The 22,787-nt window shown below is 37.7% G+C and overlaps 1 protein-coding gene across 3 annotated transcripts in view; it reads right to left on the bottom strand.

Annotated features, from left to right (window-relative positions):
- LOC139961998 (ATP-binding cassette sub-family C member 9-like) overlaps positions 1 to 18,699 on the bottom strand; it is a 36,745-nt gene extending 18,046 nt beyond the window's left edge. The window contains exons 1-14 of one of the 3 annotated variants that reach the window (XM_071961779.1): positions 18,468 to 18,699; positions 10,354 to 11,004; positions 9,405 to 9,641; positions 8,524 to 8,697; positions 7,654 to 7,827; positions 6,959 to 7,114; positions 6,533 to 6,667; positions 6,006 to 6,168; positions 5,455 to 5,495; positions 3,639 to 3,893; positions 2,856 to 2,996; positions 1,309 to 1,387; positions 828 to 933; positions 342 to 440 (exon numbers count right to left, since the gene is read on the bottom strand). In XM_071961779.1, coding sequence (XP_071817880.1) covers positions 342 to 440; positions 828 to 933; positions 1,309 to 1,387; positions 2,856 to 2,996; positions 3,639 to 3,893; positions 5,455 to 5,495; positions 6,006 to 6,168; positions 6,533 to 6,667; positions 6,959 to 7,114; positions 7,654 to 7,827; positions 8,524 to 8,697; positions 9,405 to 9,641; positions 10,354 to 10,992 — 2,399 coding nt within the window. In that variant the 5' untranslated portion in view covers positions 10,993 to 11,004; positions 18,468 to 18,699. Of the gene's footprint in view, positions 1 to 341; positions 441 to 827; positions 934 to 1,308; positions 1,388 to 2,855; positions 2,997 to 3,638; positions 3,894 to 5,454; positions 5,496 to 6,005; positions 6,169 to 6,532; positions 6,668 to 6,958; positions 7,115 to 7,653; positions 7,828 to 8,523; positions 8,698 to 9,404; positions 9,642 to 10,353; positions 11,005 to 18,138; positions 18,381 to 18,403; positions 18,428 to 18,467 lie in introns of those variants that run through there. The other 2 variants (XM_071961780.1, XM_071961778.1) reach the window with 2 other exon arrangements.
- Between the last annotated feature and the right edge of the window lie 4,088 nt (positions 18,700 to 22,787).

Below are 22,787 nucleotides of genomic sequence, written 5' to 3'. Positions count from 1 at the left end.
AACCTAGAGGAGGTGGAGAAGGGGGAGGGGGAGGAGGAGGTGAACAGTGGGTGTGGTTTACCCCAAGTAGTATCAGGTACCAAGGTCAGCACTGACCAAGGATACACTTGACTGTAATCAGTTACATGCAGTTATACAATTTCTCAATTAACCAATTACATAAACGATTGTGATAACGTTACAGGGATACCTCTAGCCTGCAAGTGACTGACATATTTCTTACCCACCAAAGTAAAGGTTTTGTCAGGTCTACACAGCTTGGAGCCGTTCCCTGTTGCCTATGACATGTCCTGTATCAGCTCAAATAAACAAGCAATCAATTACTTCTAAGGGTTACTTACCTCTCTTCATCTAATTCATTCCCAAATAGGATATTATCCTTCAAGGATGCATTCAGTAGCCACGCCTTCTGGGCAGCGTAGGCCACACTTCCAATACGACTGTGGACATGGAGAGAAACAAGCATAAATTGCCAAGTACTGCTGTCATAGCATCATAGGTCTCACACAGAAGAATATAATAGGCTATTTAAACTATGAATGAATATCTACCCTAATGATATCACAGATCAGCTACTGTGAAACACCTCCAGGAGTAAAGGTAGTTTTAGACAGTAAAAATTGAAATACATTCAATCAAAATATAACTTAAGTAAGGAAGTAGATATTTAGATGGGATTTTCTCTTTAAGGTAACTATTTCATTGTCTTCCAGTGAAGTATCCCTTTAAACTAGAATTATCGTATTTTGTATCATTTAAACCTGAATATCAGATTGTGTACTAATATACTGTACCCTTATAGGCCAAATGCAGGATTCATCTATTACCTGTTCCACTGTACTGTTCCACTCATTGTTGACATCTCACCCAAGAATGCGGAGAGGAGAGATGATTTACCAGACCCAACTTGGCCTACCACCATCGTCAATTTTCCTATTAAAACAAGAATAGATAGTTCATTAACGACACACAGTCTATGACCACGGTTTATAAAATTTCCTGTGTAATATAAAGTAATACTTCTATGTTCAAATTACATTCCACAGTAACTATGAAACATTTTCTCGCTCAAAATAATTTAAATGGCAGCAAAAGAACATGCTAAATGTATCAACTGTAAAATAATCTTCTAAATGTATGAAAATGTCCCCTTCTTGCGGATATATTCATAATTTGGTAAGGGTCAGAGAGTATGACGTCATGGAGGTCAGAATAACTTCAAATGACAGAATCTGGTCAAATTCCTTCCCAACTTCCCCATATCAATAAATTTAGAAATGTCTGTCTGCTACCTGTAAACTTTATTACCTGCTGGAATTTCAATATTCATATCAAATAGGGTCGGTTCTGTTGCCTCACTGTCCCAACTGAAGTTACCTGCTGTCACCTACGGATGTGAAAAACACGAAAGAGATATTACAGAGAGATGAACGAAGCAGGTCTGCATTTGTGGAGTTTTCAGAGCAGAATCACCAATAACGGGATGGGGATGATGAGGTGGGTGAGCTAGAGCTGGTGTGGAAAAATAAGTGCAGTTAGCATAACAAACTACCAGTGAGTATAACTGTTGGATATACCGGAATCACACTTTGACCTCAAATCCTTGGTTTTAAACTTTCTCAATTGTCTGTAGAAGTATAGTGGTGGTAAAACTATTAACTAAAGCACCAATGGTGCAGAAGCTCATACCTTTTTGAGCTTAAAAATGTAGGGCCAACAAAACTTTATGGCCCACCAAATTTCAGGCCATTTTTCAGATTCCACCAATTTTGGGCCCATGAGGGATAATCCCCCCTCCATTAGCAGAATCCTGGCAACACCAATGGCTATAATTCCTATTTTCCCCCTTTAAATCCTATTTTACCCACTCTCTCAAACAATACCACTGACCTACCCTATTAAACTTTCTCCCCTCTACCTGAGCAGACCTGAAGCACTCCTTGCCAAAATTTTGGCTGGCTGCCTACATACCTCAGGCTCAAAGACTTCTAAGAATCGGCAAGTGCTGATTGGCTGTAGGGCTCTCACGCTTACAGTTCAACAGTTAATAACAACTCCCAGTCCTGCTTTAATTCCACTAACAGCCTCTGCAGAGCTTAACCACAAATGTAAACAAACACTGCAGAGACTGGGAGAGAAATTAAAGGAGCTTTGGCAAAAGGTGAAGGCTCAGATTTTTTTAAACAATGGGGATTAATTGTAATTAATTAACTTTTGACCAAAAATTATTAGGCATCACCTTATTCATACACAATCCACCAATCATCAGTTCAATTTTGAATATGATCCATCAAAATCTTGAGGAGATTGAGATATTTGAAAATATTACAAAGAATGACCCCCTATGACCCCCTAAATGGCATTTGACCTCAATTTTCCGAACACCCCTCGTAACTCTCATCCCGAGGAACGTTGTGACCAAGTTTCATTATAACTGGCCATACACTGTACGGACAGGAGCAATTTGAAAATATAGGGCCGCGGCCCGGGCCACGAAAGACCCCTAGTTGATCTTTGATCTCAAATTCATGAACACCCTGAAGGAAAAAATTCCATAGTGCTATCGTGACAAACCCTCAACATTGTACCATGGAATCTGTAGGAGAAGAAGCATTTTGCGTGTTTCCACAAAATGGCCCATTACGGCTCACAGGTGACCTTTGACCCCAAATTTCGGACCATCTCTGATGGCCCAATGGTCCTTGTGTCCAAGTTTCATGAAATTCCATCAAACATTGTGCGAGTGGGAGCGGTTTTACCAATTGTTGACGGATAGAGTGATAGACGCCGCACTGTAACAATAGCTCACACCAGCATGCTGGTATGAGCTAAAAACAGGAACACAGAAGACTCACCTTTATATCAATTTCTTGAGGTAATTCTACCAGGTGATGGGTTGGCTGTCGTCTCGGTCTAGATGCGGACCCTCCGTCGGGTTCATTCTGAGAATGGAGACGCCCGTAACTCCCAACCTGGCGAACTGCTACATCATCAGACTGTTTAGAGACCACAAGATAAAACAGTTCAAAAATGATTTCTCCCTTCCCTTCCCAAATGTGACCCAACCATCCTTTAAACAGTTCAAAAATATTAGGTATCGCAATTCATAAAATTTGTGGGGGTGCGATGTAATGGTTAGAAAACCTGATTCTCTGCAAAAATGATGAGATTGATGTAAGAGGATTAGTTGACAAAGGGTGGAGAGTAGAAAGAAACCAACAGGGGGGAAGAGGAGAGGTAGGAGATAAACTTCTAGAGGGACAAAGAGAAGATTGAGGGAAGAGGGAAGGGAACAAGCTGCAGAAGGACAAAGACAGGAAAGTGTGGAGAAAGGAGGTGGAAGGGAGCTAAGAGAAGAGGAGTGACAGAGGGGGAACAAGGTGAGATGGAAGGGGGGTGTGTGGAAGCAATAGAAAGGTTAGTCATGTCCTTCCTAAATGATGAGCCCATGAGGTTGAATGGTGCGAAGGTGTTGCATCCACAGTCTCTCTCTGATGAGTCGTACTTTTACACTAAACTAACCAAAACGACCATCTGAAAATCCTCAAACTGGTTATAAAAAATACAAAAGTAAGAAACTCCTATGGTATGATTGGAATAATCCAAACTGGTAATGAGATAAAACCAATCCATCTTACCGAAGCATCATCCAAATCATTCTCCTCTTCCTCCTCCTCCTGTGACCTCGTCCGCCCATCTTCATTGTCCTCCACCTCCGGAGCGCTGAAAAACGTCCGCAGACGTCCCGTACTGACGATGGCGTTGGCGAAGAATGTGAAGACGGAAGGCAGTACGATGAGAGGGACAAACATGTTATTGAAGATCGATAGAGAGGAGAATGTTATATCAGGAGTAAGAACTTCACCACTGATTGTCTGGTAGAGCCCGTAGCACTGTAGACAAAAAAGAATTATCAAGATATTAAGCATCTGAAAAAGAATATAAGCTCTTTTACTTTAGATTATGAGCATGTTGGCGGGAATTTTACGAATGTACCAAGTACTATTCCAAAGTAAAAATTCCTGTTGATAAATACCAAAACACCGACCAAGTGTTTTTCTTTTTTAACTTCCCGCTGAAAGATTGATAATATGTGAGTAATTTAAAAATTGCATTCCATTTCTCCTAAATTTATTACATTGCCAATGTCTTGTTACCTAAGTGTTGGATGTATTCCCCAAGTAGACACTAATTCAAATACAGTATACATTTTACAAAATTTGAACAAATAACCTACCCACCTGCAGTGTATTGAAAGAAATACCACAGGACAACTCGTAAGATGCATTTAAACTATTCAGCTTGATATTTCTACACATCTTTTTCTTAACTACCTTCAAAATTCTAGAACTGGTTAATCTGTTATTGAGTTTAGTATTTTCTGATTCATAAACAAATAACAATCTTTTGTTTATTTATCAATATCTCTATAGTTGTACAGAGATTTGGATGGTTACCACTTTCAGAAAGATATCATAAACTGCTTATTTTACACACGTTTTAAAGTAACTAAAAATTGTAAACAGTAGGTAGTTTATTAACAATAATTGTAAATTTTCACTACTGGTTTGCTTGTAAAAGACTTAAGTGTTATCACTATCTCAAATCAATTTCTACATTGGTTGTATAAAGGAAAAGAATTAGGATGTTTTTATTTGCCAATTTCAACCGGTATTTTAACCGGTAACTGAAGTGAGACTGACCACTATGTGGACACTTTTCGTCACATGACACTCGCCACAGACATGTGCCAATACATAAGATGTAACTTAAGGATTTATATACCATAATATAACAGGAGCATATAATTACATCCTAAATAAAGATAAACACAAATGGCATTCCCAATCCCCCTCCAAACCCAGTTATTGTTTTTAATTATCTACGTACTCAAAATGGCTTTTACAAAATCATTAAGAAGAGAACAAAAAAGGCCACTGTATTATTATAGTGAACACGTAACGAATAGATGGTGGTGTTATAACAAAAGTATAACAAAATGATAAATTTTCCTAGTTATTATTGCTATATTTAAGTTGTTAACACTTTAAGCATTGTGTACCTGTCATCAAATTAATTCTGGAATTGTGTATCGAATCTGTTATACAATAAAACAACACTTCCGTATAATCCAAATTATAAAACTAACTCCTTGCAGGCCCATAGGGCATCTTTATCTCCTCCTCTATCACGTATCAAACAAACTTTGTTTACTTTGTCAACAAATTATAAGCTATCTGGCGTGTTCATCTCAAACTGTAAACACAACAATCTTGAAAAGTGTTTATTCTTTTGGAGAAATGTACGCAATTGTGGTCATCAAAGAAAGCTCAGTGAGATTCGTGTTTCCACAAAAGTCAAAATGAACTATATGTTTGTCTGACATTTTACTTAAGGTGGCCGGACCATAAAAAGTTTGAAATATTCACTGCCTCTGAACACACCACAACTTACCACTAAGGTGACAAGGAGAGGTGCCGCTGTAGTAATCGTATCTGTCACAATGATAAGAAATTAAAATACAAGTAAAATGGGTAATTTTTGTTCAAAAGTGTTGCCTATAGCAGAAAGTTGTAATTCTTTAGTAATCACTGTTTTTATACTCTTTTCCAAAATAATTTGTGTCCCAAAAATTGAATGTTGTTTAATCTTTCTCCTTTTCAAAAGCTTTGAAGTTTATGCCAACATACATCCAGTCTAATGAGACTTTTGGTGGACAAAAATAACGAATAGATAATGTCTTCGGGTAAATGATCTATGCTATGAATAATTCATGTCCCACAAATTGAATGTTGTTTTATCTTTCTCCTTTTCAAAAGCTTTGAAGTTTATGCCAACAAAAATTCTGTCTAACAAGACAAAAATACCGAATAGATAATAACGAATAGATAATGTCTTCAGGTAAATGATCATTGCTTTGATAATCATGTGCGCCATCATCGAACTGTAAAACGAATGCAACGCAAAATGCACGAATAGACACGAATGAGAAGAGGTGAACATACACAACATAACTCTCCATGTGGTGCTACCAAGCAATGTGGAGATTTCTAGCCCTCGAGACTTGCCGACGCTGTCCAGAAATATCTCCTCCCAAGCATAGAGCTTGATTAGTTTCATCCCTTGCAACATCTCGTTGGTCTGCTTCAGACGTTCATCACCATAGTTCTGAAAGATGACAATTGGCCAGTTAAAAAATCTCATTTATAATAACCCCATTTAAAGGAGAAAATAGTAATTCTTGTTGTGGTGTACTACACTATCTTACATTTACATAGCAGAAATACATCTGTTTACAATGATAACTTCCAAAAATTTGTGTGTTTTTATCAAGAAAATAAGAGTACATATATTCTTTATCCAATATTTCCCCAGGCCTCCATATTGACCTTAAGTCCAAGGGCTATAGCCTTACTTACTTTTCCTGCCCCCCCTTCCTTCCACGCTCCTTCCTCCCTCTCTCTTCAAGCCTGTCTCTGTACCAGGCCTGTGTGTACATCATATTCAGTGACTGACTGCATTAATTACTTACCAATTTCTTTTTCTGATACTCAGCTAATTTCCTGGCTATCAAAGTCTGCAGCGGTATGCAAACAAAGAAGATCACAGACCCAATCAGCGAGGTTGGACCCAAGAAGTTGTACAAGAGGATCAGATAGCCAATCAGCTGTGGAGGAACAAACGTATCATGAATATTCATAGAGCAGGTCAAACACATCAAAGTCTGAAGTCGTATGCGCATGAACATCATGGAACCAAATCAGGATCACGGTTAGTCCAAACCACTTAAACCATATCAAACACGAACGGCAAACGCACCATAAAATCTTTTTAAGAAATATGTTCCACATCTAACTGATTACAGTGACTGTTACCACTTCCCGTCCCCTCCAACCGGACCCATTTTGACACAAATTACGTATCAATTGCGGATAAAATAAAAAAAACATGGCCTCACCTGGTATGGAATTGACCAGCAATAATGCACCCACTGAAATACCATGAGAATGTTATTAGCATCGACTGACATGTGATTGGTGATCTGGCCGGTGGTCATCATTCCTCCACTGATGGTGTAGGTGGATAACCGCAGAGCTTTATCATAAACAGATGCCTGGAAATGGAATATGTAAAGTACAGACACATATGACGAATGATGCATCCTCACCTCCAAAACTAATCGTTACACACATGCCACAGACAAGATCAATTTGGGTCACAAATTTAGTGTAAATACAGTACATCATGTAAGACATGTGTGGGTCTCACTTTCACAAAATTGTAGTTTAAAAGGCAATTCATATGTTAGAATATAAACTAGTCAAATGTATTTGGCAATTTAATAGTTATATGACTGACTAAACAAATGAAATAAAGCTTAGTAACAGAAGACTGCTGATTTTGCTGATAGGCTGCTGTACAAATAGTTTCAACAGTTACACTTTGTCAAAAGATAACCAATGAATTGAAGAGTCACTAGACACAAACATAGAGCATAAAACATATTTCTTTACTCTCATATGTAATCAAAAGTCTCTTTTGGATAAATCAATTCCAAGAGTGCATATATACTGTAGGTAGTATCTACATATCTCACATAAATGTCAGTTGTATGCATGCAAGTTAACGAGATCCCATTCACCCGATCCTTACCTGTATAGCAGCCTTCACGTGTGCTGACTCTGAAATGGCAATGTGGTAGTGCAATTGAAGACAAAGTGATCGAGTATATGATGCAACGAACAATAAAACCACTAAGACCCAACCGTTGCTGAAAAAAGTAACCACAGAAATGTACCTTGGTTGTATCTCCTCAACTTCATAGGACTGCGGTAAGAAGAGAATTAAAACAGAAGACAAATTAATGATTTGAATGTAGCCATCTTACAAATTAAAGCTATTATCTCCTCTGATCCAATGGATTTGTGCATCAACTGTTATCTAAGAAAGACTTTACAATGTTCCTTTTGAAAAGATTTTTTAGCCGCCTGATCATTTCACAGAGCATTTAACTGCCAGTATTCAGTTTCATCACCAAAACATTTTCAAAGTACAGGTAAAATCATTTTATACTACAAGGCAACATGTATACTTGTGAGGTGCAGTCTACATGACACTATGTATGCCCAACGATTAAAGACTTAAAGGTATGAAAGATATAACTATCGATTTTTTGGCAATTTGGCATAATAGTATGAAATTTAGTTTTAATTAGCAGAGAATAACTTGGTGTTCAAATTTTTCACAGCAGCTTTGAAGGCTCTGAGCTTTATGTCTTCTATAAAATGCTATGGTTCCTCTGTACAAAAACTGAGTACTGTAAAATGCATCTTTGCACTCGCTCAGCGATTTGCCCATTTTGCGATGCAATACCGGAATAATTACTCCTCGATTTAATAGTGAGAAAACATAAAACCAGTTGACATCTCCCTAATGTGTCACAGAGGACAAAATGGACAGAAGTTCAAACAGGAGGCCGAGTAGAAACAAATGATAACAAGAAGTAGACGTCTATAAACTTACTTCTTTGTCCAAGGTTGTGGCATATGCGATAAGCTGTCTGAGGATGATAGGAACAACAAAGTTTAAGCTATCTCCAAAAAATTTGATGAAGCCTGCAGCACTGAGTCTCCACCCGTAGGCCCTCACATACACCTTGTATAAGTTCAGTTTCTTTCCGGTTTTCTTTGCTGCTTTCTGTAATTAAACAGGGAAAGCAGTCAATTTAACAATTTTAAATCACTTACAAAGGAACACTGATGTGGTTGATTGGTTGCTGTTTGAGGGGTGGGGGAGGTTGCTGTTTGAGGGGTGGGGGAGGCGGGTGGTGAGGGGGTGTGGCATTGGGTGTCAGAATAAACAATTCCACATAAGTAGATCTAGGAAATCACAACTATATCTTTGTACTCTTCCTGTATTTCTGATTGAGAGAAATATTCTATCTAGCATACACCGAACACTGACGGGTTCCTAAATATTTAATGGGGTTTAGACTTTCTTCATCGTATCTAATGTTACCGACATAACACCTGCCGATTGCATGTCAACTGAAAGTAAGAAAAGCTTGGCAATAAGAACAGGATTCTGAGAGAAAAGACAACCTTTAACTAGTTACCTTGGCTATTTAACAGTATTAAACAAAAATGAAGTTTTGTCTCAATGATCAGTGACTGAATTAACAATGCATTTCTGTTATTGGACGACTTTAATTGTTGATAGTGAAAAACAAAGGCGTCTTCCCATTAGAGGCTGACGAGTTTGTTTTGATGGCAGTCATCGCATATGGAGGCAAGAGTAGATCGCTAAGCCACCTCTTATGCACACAGGATGGGGGTTAATTATATTAGCGACTCAAGAAGATGTGGCAGCTCATAAATATTCCCTGAACAGGACCTATATCTAACCTCCTCCACAGCAAGCGCTTTTTCAAAGAGATTTCGATGGAACCGTGCCGTGTGGTTATGTGACAATGTTCCAAGGTCAGAGAGCTCCAGGGCATCCTTGTAGCCTTTGTTGAAGACCCAGTTCATCCACCAGAAGACAGCCGTAGATAGGAGGTTGGTATATCCCTGCAGGTAGTTCATGTTGCCCTTCTTCAAGTCTTCTGGGAACGGACGAGGATTGGAACAACTCTGACAGAGCTGTGGGTAAATGCAAAACAAAGCCATGATATTTAATGCACCTAATTAATGATAATTTAATGATAATGATATTTTGTGATACTTAAATGAGAATTTAATGATATTTAAAGCCATAATACTTAATGAAACAAGGCCATGGTATTTAATGAAAAGCCATTGCACTTTGTTTCATGTTTTTCTCTCATGCCCACCATAAGGTGAACAATTTGGAAATAATTCTGGACATGACCTTTCCCCTACTTGTTCCAACAAAATTCATGAACAGTGTTTGTAAATAAAGAAAAGTAGTAAATATGAGGTTCAAATCTGGTCAGAATTTCCTCAATTTGCAGAATATACAGTATGCTTCATCTAAACTACCAAAGTTCTTGATAACACCTTCTACAATCTACTGTACTGACATTGCTTTCAGAGTCAACATGTTTACACTCACAATGAGAAACAAAGAGAGCGTAAAACATTCCTTCAAGTCCTCATAGCACTACGATATCCCAGAATGACAATATAAAAGCCTGGCAACCTGACAAGACATTTAAAACACGCAATGTCTCCAAAAGGAGGAAGAATTACCGTAGATATTGTTTTAGGTACAGCAAGTTGTTCATTGCAAATACCTCTAAGATAAACTCTAGACAAATGATGGTTGGGTTGGCTTTTTCTTCTAAAAACCGACAGTAGGCCAAGAGTTCAGAGATTATGATTGTTTTCTTACCATATAAATTTCCAGAATGGCATACAGAGAATACAGCACCATAGAAGCCATTGACAAGTCATACCGGAGAGTTACGACACTATCAAGAAAATCTTTGCCCTCATTCTTGTCGGAGACATACAGCTCGTTGAATCGTAGCGCTTCTGCACCTATGGCTGACAGCCAATAGATGAGAAGAATGCCACTCATCCATGGTTTCCTCCAAGTTTCTGAAAGGTGGTAGTAGATGATGGTAAGAATGGCAGCCGCAAACGCCAAGGTCGGTGCCACGTACATGAATGGCTGGGTGGGGAAGTCCCTGTTAGCATCCACATCCGTGATTAATCCTTCTCCAAACTGCAGCATAGTGACATTGAAGAGAAAGAAATTCATGATCCATCTGATATTGTGCCCTGGCTGCTTGATGAGGAAACGAGACTTCTTCTTCCTCAGGCCGCAGCAGCAGGAAAGAGTGAAAAGGATTAACGACCCGACCAGAATGAAGAACAGATGAGGCACGGTGGCTGTGAGGTTTACAAAGCAGGCATTATGCAGAGTGTAACTTATCTTCCACTCAAAGTTATCAAAATTACTGCAGCTCTCTGCAGTATAATTGCAGTCACCACAAAACCAATTAAACTTCTGGATCCCGGGGGCCATGGTTCTGAAATTCTGCAAGAGACAAATACAAGATAAGAATAATATATTGCAAGCCTGTGGCAGATTTTGTCTCTATTGCTGCATATCCATATCCATTCATATCTGTCCATCCATATCCATCCATCCATCTTTATCCATCCATCCATATCCCATCCATATCCCATCCATATCCCATCCATCTACATCCATCCATCCATATCCATCCATATCCCATCCATATCCCATCCATATCCATCCATCTACATCCATCCATCCATATCTATCCATATCCCATCCATATCCCATCCATATCCCATCCATATCCCATCCATATCCATCCATCATATCCATCCATCCATCCATATCCCATCCATATCCATCCATCATATCCATCCATCCATTTCCATTGATCCATCCATAACCATCCATATCCCATCCATATCCATCCATCATATCCATCCATCCATCCATATCCCATCCATATCCATCCATCATATCCATCCATCCATTTCCATTGATCCATCCATTTCCATTGATCCATCCATAACCATCCATATCCCATCCATACATATCCATCCATATCCATCAATCCATCCATACATCCCATCCATCCATACATCCCATACATACATCCATCAATCCCACATACTGTACTCATTCTGTATACAAGAACTGTACACTTGGTTCAACAAAATTGAGAAAATGTTTCACAACCTTTTCCATGATTAAAACCTTGCCAGTGCATTAAGTAAACTGTATAGACTTTACACAGACCATTGCACACTGGTATTACTACTACAGTGGAATCTAGTGAGTGTGTACATACTATCAAAATGAGCTAGGTTCTCAAGCATTGCTGCACACATTACAAATATATGCATGTCAACAATGGCAGGCCAGCCCACAAGACACTAAGTAAACAGTTTCAGAAACTTGCATGTACAGTGAATTCCTATATACAATGGGAGTCTTTTGCACAGAAAAGCATACCAGTTGGGTTTCACTTTCGAATCGACCATAATGTACTTGTGTGGAATATTCAATTTAAATGTGCCCAGAGATTTAAATTCCATTCTCTTGGTGAAAACTTTTTAAACTGGTTTACAGGTCTAAAAGCTGTAGGAAAGAGGTTTAGATATCCCCTTCAAAATATTTTGGTTTGTATCACTTTTAAGACAATAAATAGCTCAAAAATGTTTTAGAAATGGTAACCATGTAGTCAACAAAGTAATATGATTCATATCAAATGTTGAGTCGTAAAGTACTGTAGCACTATAGAAAAGTACAAAAAGTAGATTAAACCTGAAATTTCAAAGTCCATATGTTGCAATATCCTATCACAGGAAGGCCATTTACAAACTCAATGCAAATTCTTAAATTTTAAACAGTTGCACTTTTACCTGTTTGCAATTCACAAACATTTCTTTTTTGATCACTTGGAAAGTTCACTTGCAACTCAATCAGACTTAGATATTGACTTTGTGGTGTACAATTTCATCTCTCTGTTCCCATTTGAGGCTAAATTTTGTATAAATTACTACATGTTTCCTTTTCACTTACTGAAAATCAAAAAGACAATAAACAGCTCATAAAATGCAATCTTATAGCTCTACCACCAAATACTATTAACAAAAGTTCTTGATAATTATCATAATATTGATGTGGGTTAATCCTTTTAAAATACTACTGCACAAAATATTCAAATTGTTGTAAGAGGCATACACTTGCATTGTTTAGAGAATCAATATATCAGGACTCTACTCTAACAATGGAGCATTGTGGCTATAATCCCCTAATTGAAGCTTTATATTATCAAGACATTGTTGTTTATGTAATCTCAATCCAGTCCGAGAAGAATTTCCACAAAATTTGTTTGTTGCTTCACTATTAGATATTCAGGTAAATGTAACTCCCACCTTAGTTTTTATATACATTCACTGTTTTAGTCTTTATTCAAATTTTGAAATTCAAACCACTGAGCTAGCACTGTACCAGGGCTATCATACTCACACACAGTAGCCTAGACCTCGGTATACCAGCCAAACTGTCTTTCAAAAAAAGGTAGATTTATAACTTTTCATCTGCAAAACATTGATATTTAGAGTGAAATTGGGAGAATTTGGTATTATCCAACAAACACAAGTCAGTGATACATAAAAAGGAAACATAGTTAGAAACATATTTCCCAACTCTTAGGCCTTATTACAAATGAACTTTTAGATTACAATAACAATGCTTGCAAATGTCTGCAGTAGTATAAGTGTAAATACTAAGACCTTGTAAGCAAAATTGTAGTGGTGATGTTCGGGCTACTGTAACTAGAAGACAAAGTGGCATCTTCCTAAGCATTTCCACAATTATTTTCCGAAAAAATTGAAGTAAAATTTCTCCAATTCCTCTCGCAGATAAAAACAAATAAATAACAGTGCATTTCCAATAGCACTTAAAGGGTGTGAAGACTCGCGCAAAAAGAAACGTCTAATGCCCGTAATCTGACCTAGTTTCGAATGAGGTGTAACAAAAGTGTAAGACACCACCATCGATCCCAGAAATACACACACACAGCTTGCTACCGTCGGTAATTAGACACTAGTGTACAGTCAGTACATACAGCTGCTGTCAATACCCACAGCACAGTGTACAAACAATACAGCGATGGACATCTCAGGTCCAGCTAAAGATAACAAGGTATCACGTTTCATTACTGTACTGTCTGCATTTTGTAGTGACAGGAACAAAATGTCACATGCAAGCAACAAAAAGTTAACTTTTTCAGATGGCAGCACTAAGGGTGTGACCGTTTAACCGGCCGCAAATGCACTATCCGTTTAGAAAATCACAAACCGTATAAACAGAAAATTTAAAAAAATTCAAACACATTTTAAACATGAAAATTATTTTAAAATATGTAAAGAACTGAGTATGTACTGCAAACTATCAATAAAAAAACAGAAAAACGATGTTTTAGGCATGAATAATGTGCTCAATATAATTATAGTAGTAGGCCAATGGTCATAAGCTCATGATAGTGTCGTCAATTCGTTTTCTCAGTTTATATTTGCGACATATATCACCTGTGTACATCGATCAATGGCATGGTGAAATCCCGTGTGAAAGCATGTTGACCCCAAAAGACGCAAATGGTCATTCTAGAAAGTACCGTAATAACATTAACAACACAAGGCAAGTTTGCTCTCTCAGGTCCGCACGTGTACAGCCATTTTTTTCACACATGGTATTATACTGTGCATGCATTGCGGGCGGGATTGCGGCAAACATAAAAGAAAATGAATGAAAATGAAAAACCTTACAATATTTTTCACAAATATTGATGCTTAGATAAGTGCTTCCTCACAATCAACGAGCCGCCCCAAAATTCGCTCCGCTTACGTAAAACTTTTATATATATATATCACACGTGGAAAAACCGAGTTTTTACACAAACAATTCCCACTGACATTGGTCACAGAACATAAGTAGGTCATCGACATTCGAACTTGCCCAAGTTCATCGCACCATGGGAACGACACAACACATTGAACATGATGTTACATTTTCCGCCATCTGGACGCCGGGTGTAAATTTTGGTGTAATATGCAAATTATGAATGGTACTGTGCTGCGCGGTTAAATCTTAACCTATTGCGACTTTTGTAACTTTTGTATCAAATGTAAAGTACTGTATGTGACACAAGAGAAAGAAAATGAAATCGGAGGCTGCTCAAACCAGTTTCAACTTGATTTTTACAACCCATCGCACAACCTGTAATTTGTTTTTCTACACATGACTTTTAATGAGTAAGCAGGAAAGGTGGGTAAGTTTGCTAAGTTAGGCGAGTGTTTGTTTAAAATCTCGTGATAGATAGCCAAATGTATTGTTTTTTTCAAAAGTTATGATGTTGCCGAAGGCCGAGTTATATAAATTCAGTGATCTGAACTTCTGAAGACCACGAATACTGATCATGTGTGTTATTCTTTTCAGCAATTATTACACGAATTGTTCGCAATATTATTGGGATGTGGGTTAATCCTTTTAAAATACTACTGCACAAAATATTCAAATTGTTGTAAGAGGCATACACTTGCATTGTTTAGAGAATCAATATATCAGGACTCTACTCTAACAATGGAGCATTGTGGCTATAATCCCCTAATTGAAGCTTTATATTATCAAGACATTGTTGTTTATGTAATCTCAATCCAGTCCGAGAAGAATTTCCACAAAATTTGTTTGTTGCTTCACTATTAGATATTCAGGTAAATGTAACTCCCACCTTAGTTTTTATATACATTCACTGTTTTAGTCTTTATTCAAATTTTGAAATTCAAACCACTGAGCTAGCACTGTACCAGGGCTATCATACTCACACACAGTAGCCTAGACCTCGGTATACCAGCCAAACTGTCTTTCAAAAAAAGGTAGATTTATAACTTTTCATCTGCAAAACATTGATATTTAGAGTGAAATTGGGAGAATTTGGTATTATCCAACAAACACAAGTCAGTGATACATAAAAAGGAAACATAGTTAGAAACATATTTCCCAACTCTTAGGCCTTATTACAAATGAACTTTTAGATTACAATAACAATGCTTGCAAATGTCTGCAGTAGTATAAGTGTAAATACTAAGACCTTGTAAGCAAAATTGTAGTGGTGATGTTCGGGCTACTGTAACTAGAAGACAAAGTGGCATCTTCCTAAGCATTTCCACAATTATTTTCCGAAAAAATTGAAGTAAAATTTCTCCAATTCCTCTCGCAGATAAAAACAAATAAATAACAGTGCATTTCCAATAGCACTTAAAGGGTGTGAAGACTCGCGCAAAAAGAAACGTCTAATGCCCGTAATCTGACCTAGTTTCGAATGAGGTGTAACAAAAGTGTAAGACACCACCATCGATCCCAGAAATACACACACACAGCTTGCTACCGTCGGTAATTAGACACTAGTGTACAGTCAGTACATACAGCTGCTGTCAATACCCACAGCACAGTGTACAAACAATACAGCGATGGACATCTCAGGTCCAGCTAAAGATAACAAGGTATCACGTTTCATTACTGTACTGTCTGCATTTTGTAGTGACAGGAACAAAATGTCACATGCAAGCAACAAAAAGTTAACTTTTTCAGATGGCAGCACTAAGGGTGTGACCGTTTAACCGGCCGCAAATGCACTATCCGTTTAGAAAATCACAAACCGTATAAACAGAAAATTTAAAAAAATTCAAACACATTTTAAACATGAAAATTATTTTAAAATATGTAAAGAACTGAGTATGTACTGCAAACTATCAATAAAAAAACAGAAAAACGATGTTTTAGGCATGAATAATGTGCTCAATATAATTATAGTAGTAGGCCAATGGTCATAAGCTCATGATAGTGTCGTCAATTCGTTTTCTCAGTTTATATTTGCGACATATATCACCTGTGTACATCGATCAATGGCATGGTGAAATCCCGTGTGAAAGCATGTTGACCCCAAAAGACGCAAATGGTCATTCTAGAAAGTACCGTAATAACATTAACAACACAAGGCAAGTTTGCTCTCTCAGGTCCGCACGTGTACAGCCATTTTTTTCACACATGGTATTATACTGTGCATGCATTGCGGGCGGGATTGCGGCAAACATAAAAGAAAATGAATGAAAATGAAAAACCTTACAATATTTTTCACAAATATTGATGCTTAGATAAGTGCTTCCTCACAATCAACGAGCCGCCCCAAAATTCGCTCCGCTTACGTAAAACTTTTATATATATATATCACACGTGGAAAAACCGAGTTTTTACACAAACAATTCCCACTGACATTGGTCACAGAACATAAGTAGGTCATCGACATTCGAACTTGCCCAAGTTCATCGCACCATGGGAACGACACAACACATTGAACATGATGTTACATTTTCCGCCATCTGGACGCCGGGTGTAAATTTTGGTGTAATATGCAAATTATGAATGGTACTGTGCTGCGCGGTTAAATCTTAACCTATTGCGACTTTTGTAACTTTTGTATCAAATGTAAAGTACTGTATGTGACACAAGAGAAAGAAAATGAAATCGGAGGCTGCTCAAACCAGTTTCAACTTGATTTTTACAACCCATCGCACAACCTGTAATTTGTTTTTCTACACATGACTTTTAATGAGTAAGCAGGAAAGGTGGGTAAGTTTGCTAAGTTAGGCGAGTGTTTGTTTAAAATCTCGTGATAGATAGCCAAATGTATTGTTTTTTTCAAAAGTTATGATGTTGCCGAAGGCCGAGTTATATAAATTCAGTGATCTGAACTTCTGAAGACCACGAATACTGATCATGTGTGTTATTCTTTTCAGCAATTATTACACGAATTGTTCGCAATATTATTGGGCCTAATTTTAACATACATTGATAGTCCTCTTGTTGCCTGAATTGCTACCTGTTGGAAAAACCCTTAATTATTGTACTCATAATGTCCTATTTTCATTAAAAGTCGAGTGACGGTGAGTCAAAAAAGCCACGATCAGGAAACGGTGTTTAAACGTTTAACCGACCGGCGGCAATCCGGTTAAACGGTTAGCGAAATATCTGTTAGGTCACACCCTTAGGCAGCACGCGATTTAGGGCGAGTCTTCAATGCCTTTAAGAATATTTTTGAATCAAATCTTACCAGCATAGGAGAATGTAAGATAATTAACCAGGAGTCCGGGAGACTGCTGGTAAAACTGGTCTAGCCTACCTAATCTGAAGAAAGTCCTCTTGTCTTTAGCATCTAGTCTAGTAATGTGCCTAGCGACTCGATATTTTACATATCATAGATTTAAATTGGTATGACCATTTAAATCGATGATATGTCGAATTAAAGTGGTATAAGTCAATTTAAATCGACATCTACCAGTTTAAATCGATGATATGTCAATTTAAATCGATAGAAGTCAATTTAAGCTGCTAGAAACTGGTTTAAGTCGAAGAAAATTGATAAATATGTCGATTTAAATCGGTATATGTCGATTCCCCACGATTTGAGACTGATGGCCCGCCATAGGCCTACTGTACAGTAAGTCCTACTGCCTACAAGAAAGTTACAATCGTCACTCTCACCAAGGATTAGTTATGCGAAATTTGGGTAGCTTTTAGCGGCCCAATTCTCACCGAATCGGGGAAAATATTCATACTTTTTCTTACCAAGATACCGGGAGTTGGGTAACATGTAGGGTAATTGCAATTTCACCAATTCCTCTCAGATGTACTGCATAAAGGATCGAGACTTAGCTCTTTTCTCCTTTAGTTTAATGTTTGGAGGCGAGCTTTCGTCACAGCACTAGATGATTACTGTACTGTGTACAGTAGACCATACTATTGAAGTGTATGGCATTAGCCCGCACTTGATCTTACACACAGCATTGACCTTTCCATGTGTGGACGTTTGTAATTTTGCAAGTCACTGTACCTGATCAAAAACGCAGCGCGGTAATTTTGTTTGGTAAGAGATCACCGGTGATGCTGCCACTTACTTGTTCCAGGATACTAGTACCGTTTCGACCGTGACGTTTGGCTTCGCTTTGCGGATCGCGTAAAAAGTACTCAGAAGTCGTATTTCTGGTAGGTTTTAATACTGATCACATTGACTGACGTCTTTCAACTTTCAAGTACGATTGAAACGTGCTGGGCCAAGCTTGCAATGTTTATGTCATGATTCTGCATGATCGATTAGGTCTTTCTCCTTACATTGCAAACACTGTATGTGCAATTTGATGATCAGCAGACTATATCATGTAGGACTATGATTGGACCATAGGGCATAATATAAGATCTAGAGGGCGGACTGCCCAAAATAACTGTGCCATTGGAGACCCCGCCATTACCAAACCGGGCAAGTTGTGCGCGTCGTCTGCTCACTGTTTACGTTCAACACACAGCAATGTACTTAAACTGACCAAACTGTCGATAGCTGTTCGCAGAAAAATGCCCGAATCCTGCATTGCATTCGGTTGCGCCAACCGGAGAAAGAAAGGAAGTGGGATTTCCTTTCATACGTAAGGATCTTAGCATCATGTCTTATGTGTGAAGTCTCGTTAAAGTTTAAAAAACATCGTCAATGAGTTTCGGCCAAGGGCTTAGGCTATGACTTGAGTATGTCTACCCTAACTTCAGTGCTAGTATTATTAGCGATCGCGGAGGCCAAGTTTTTATACATCGCCAAGCCTCAACAGTGCATGCCTCATGCTGTCATACTGATCATAGGTCCAGTTCAAAGTTGTAGGCTAGACGTTCCTTTCCAGAGTTCCTCCCTAACTGGGACGTCTAATCCCAAACTCACTTCAAATGAGGATTAGGCTATAAACAATATCAGCAATTTTTTGACACATTTTGACTTTTCAGTTGTTCCAGGAATATCTACAGTACAACAGCCTGATTAGGTCTATAAAACCAAGCATCAAAGAGACATCAGCTGACAAAGACTATTCTGCTCATGGGTCAATAGGCTCCCCCCCCACCCACCTTTCCCCAAAATATGGAGAAAACAAAATATCAGACATAATTGATGTTAATGTCAAATAGGGCCTATTTTTTTCGTGCTGGGCGGTGACTCTTGTTGTGGTCCGTAAAATGGGCATGAAATCGGGGGAATGAAAATTTGGCTTTGGCGCAACCCCCACCCCCCCACAATCTAAAAAGCTTGCTACACCCCTGAAACATATATATATATAACATTGTTATAATAATATTGCTATGGAAAAAGGAAAACAGTCACCATTTGCATACGGAGTAAACTCTTTGTATATGAAATTTCTTGACCGTGAAAAGTCCAAGCCTGGAATATTTCGCGAAATGTTATTAACCAGCCGCGGTGATATACTATAGTTTTTTTTATGGAGCAAGGAAAAGCCCCTATTTTCATATTGATTAAATTATTTAAGAAATGGAAGATCTTGACAGTAATTAAGTGTACCTAATTACTCCATGAAAATTTATATGTGGATCATTTTCTTGAAATTGTGGATTATCTGGAAATATGTTTTGCTATAGGCCTAGGCCTTGTATAATATAATTTCTTCTGTGGATCAATTAAGGAAATTTAACGTACGTGTCACCATTCCATAACGGATTAACTTCTTTGGGAAAATTCGTACGGATTTGCTAAAGCTGAGGTCTAAATTTCATGTCTCAAACTTTGTTAAAAATATAATTTCATATGTATCAAACATGCAAAATCAACACAAACAGTGACAAATGAGGAATTCTTTAATTTACTAACAGAAAAAAAACAGGTAGGTGGGTGTAATTTTTCTGATTTGTGCAGTAGGCTTGGCAATTATCCTGCTGCACAAGGGGAAGTATAATGCAGGGCACATGTACTGTACTTATTCATTCACACATACACTGTTTGTGCATACCCTAATTATGTAGTTCTAATAATAATAAAATTTATTGTGTATTAAGAAATGGTTGAAACTTGTTGTAAGATTAGAGCCATCTTCTTCATTTGCGAAGTGCGCCACCACTTCACATGGCAACGCTGACTTAACAAAACTTGCTGTTCGTTTGCCCAAGTAAAGCGAAAATCTGTTTAGTTTCGCTCTGTTCTGCTAACCTGTATTTTAACTGAAACATCTGATGAACCATCCAGTGCTTCATGGATGATATTTACTGACTCCTGCTTACCTGGCTAACACTAACCTGTAAATGGGGACAGCAGTCGCCGGCAAAGTGATTCGAATGAGACTACCAGAGGGCCATTCTCTGGAAAATGAAACTGGCATGAAAAAACCTAAGTGTTCATCAGGACCAAATGTTATACTTTCTGTTTTAGAGGGATTCCTCAAGTTTTCTGTTTCATATTTTTTTCATTAAAATTACAACCATAACATACTAATTTGCATAAATTTGCATTATTGTAAGTTTTAGCCAAAGTTTTTACTTTTTAACTGTATATTTGTTTTTTCTACATGAGTATCTAGAAATAATATTTCAGTTATCAACTATCACATGGAGGCAGTTATACATGGGTTCATTTATATCATTCCTAAAGCAGAGGTTCCTGATCTTCAATTCTTCGTTAATAATGGGTGCTAATTAGCATAATTTTGATGTCACACACGTGACCAAAATATCGCAAAAGTTTTCATAAAAAGTAACTGATGTGCCTTATGATGTCCACACTTGATATGCAACCGTTCTTGGTACAGACTGTTAGTTCTGCAAAATATCCAGTCAAATAATTATTCCTACAATTAATTAATAGCTTCTAATTAGTCGTCACACACGTGACCGATGGTCACGTGTGACATTTATCCATGAAAATGCAGAATGTCACACACGTGACCCAACAATGTCACACACGTGACCCTCCAAATCATGGCAGTAAAACTGTTTTAAAGTAATTCCTATGGAATATCAACATCAGTGCTGTTCTGTGGTCATTACTAGAGTCAACATTTGCACTGCAAAAATTGCATACTATGGACTGAAAATTCAGAATGTCACACACGTGACCCAACAATGTCACACACGTGACCGGATTTTTCTAGCTTATGTACAGTAGTATTATGCTAATTTTAAGAAGTGAAATATTTAGGTGAAATGTCTTGTTAGAATGAAAACACATTAAGGTAGAAACATGAGAAATTAGGGTTATCCAGCCCTGTTAGAAACTGAGGAATTTGCCAATGTTTTTTGTGCAAAAAAGCCAGTTTCATTTCAAGTCACACACGTGACCGACCTTTATATGACCTCTGCCAGCACATGAATGTTCTGATTTTGGCTATGCTATATGGTTTTGTAAAAGAGTCCCCTAGTGCATACTTAAGTACTACAATCAACCCAACTTTCTTTACCTAAAAGTAGTTACTTAGTGGTAAAGTGCAAATCTCCCCATTTTTCCGTCACACACGTGACCGAGAATGGCCCCAGAGAATAGATTCATACGAACTTTATAGCTGCTGCTGTCCTACTTATTTCTGTGTCGTCTGACCCTTTCTTACACTTGTTTAATGTACAGTATCTTTGTCAATTTCATTGTCAGGAATAATACAGGGATACATATACAGTACGTACCCTATGTTTTGGTTTACTGTAGTAATACTAATTTTGTCGTTCAAAACATTGCAATTTTTGTTATCAAAAAGGGACCATGCATACATTTAGCATTTGATGATATATCGCACCTTCTAAAATCTAACTAGTCTTTTTATGCGCTTGCTAATTACTTGATTCATATGGGTGATAATTATTCTAAAGTTACTTTTAAAAAGAAATGGTCTCCTAGTCATCATGGTTCAAATAAAATTAAAGAAATCCATTGCCTTACTTTTTGGGCGCTCCCAGCGTAACACTGCAATGAATAAATAATAAAAAAGACTAGTGATTGTGGCTTTGAAAAAGCTAATGTAATCAATTAGTCACCATGTCCTCTACCTGTGCTATCCAAAGCCTACAGTAACTGAACATGTTCCAAAATAGATGTCCAAATTAGCTATGCCTGTGATCGATACTTAGCGACTCGCTGGATTTAATACTTTAGTACTTGTGTTAGTGGGCGTCATTAAAATCTTGTTATGATGCTAGCCAGAATGATCCCTCTTTCACTATCAGTTCAACAGAAATTAAGCATTTGGGTAGGCAAAGCTAGCAAAAACAATAAATTTAGATGTGGTGTGGACACTGTACCAGTTCATAATGCTCACAAGTATATAAATTGTGAAGATCAATTCTGTTGTTTTACTCTTTGAGATGAACATTCTAGACTGACTGCCTGTTTCTCAAAATGTCTACATTTGAAGAGAAGTTTTTGCTCTTTTTCTGTGACCAGTGGAAATTCAACAGGACAAGAT

The sequence above is a fragment of the Apostichopus japonicus genome, chromosome 20 (assembly GCF_037975245.1).
Source record: "Apostichopus japonicus isolate 1M-3 chromosome 20, ASM3797524v1, whole genome shotgun sequence".
NCBI classification, from domain to species: domain Eukaryota; kingdom Metazoa; phylum Echinodermata; class Holothuroidea; order Aspidochirotida; family Stichopodidae; genus Apostichopus; species Apostichopus japonicus.
This window is presented reverse-complemented; position numbering and strand designations above follow the sequence as displayed.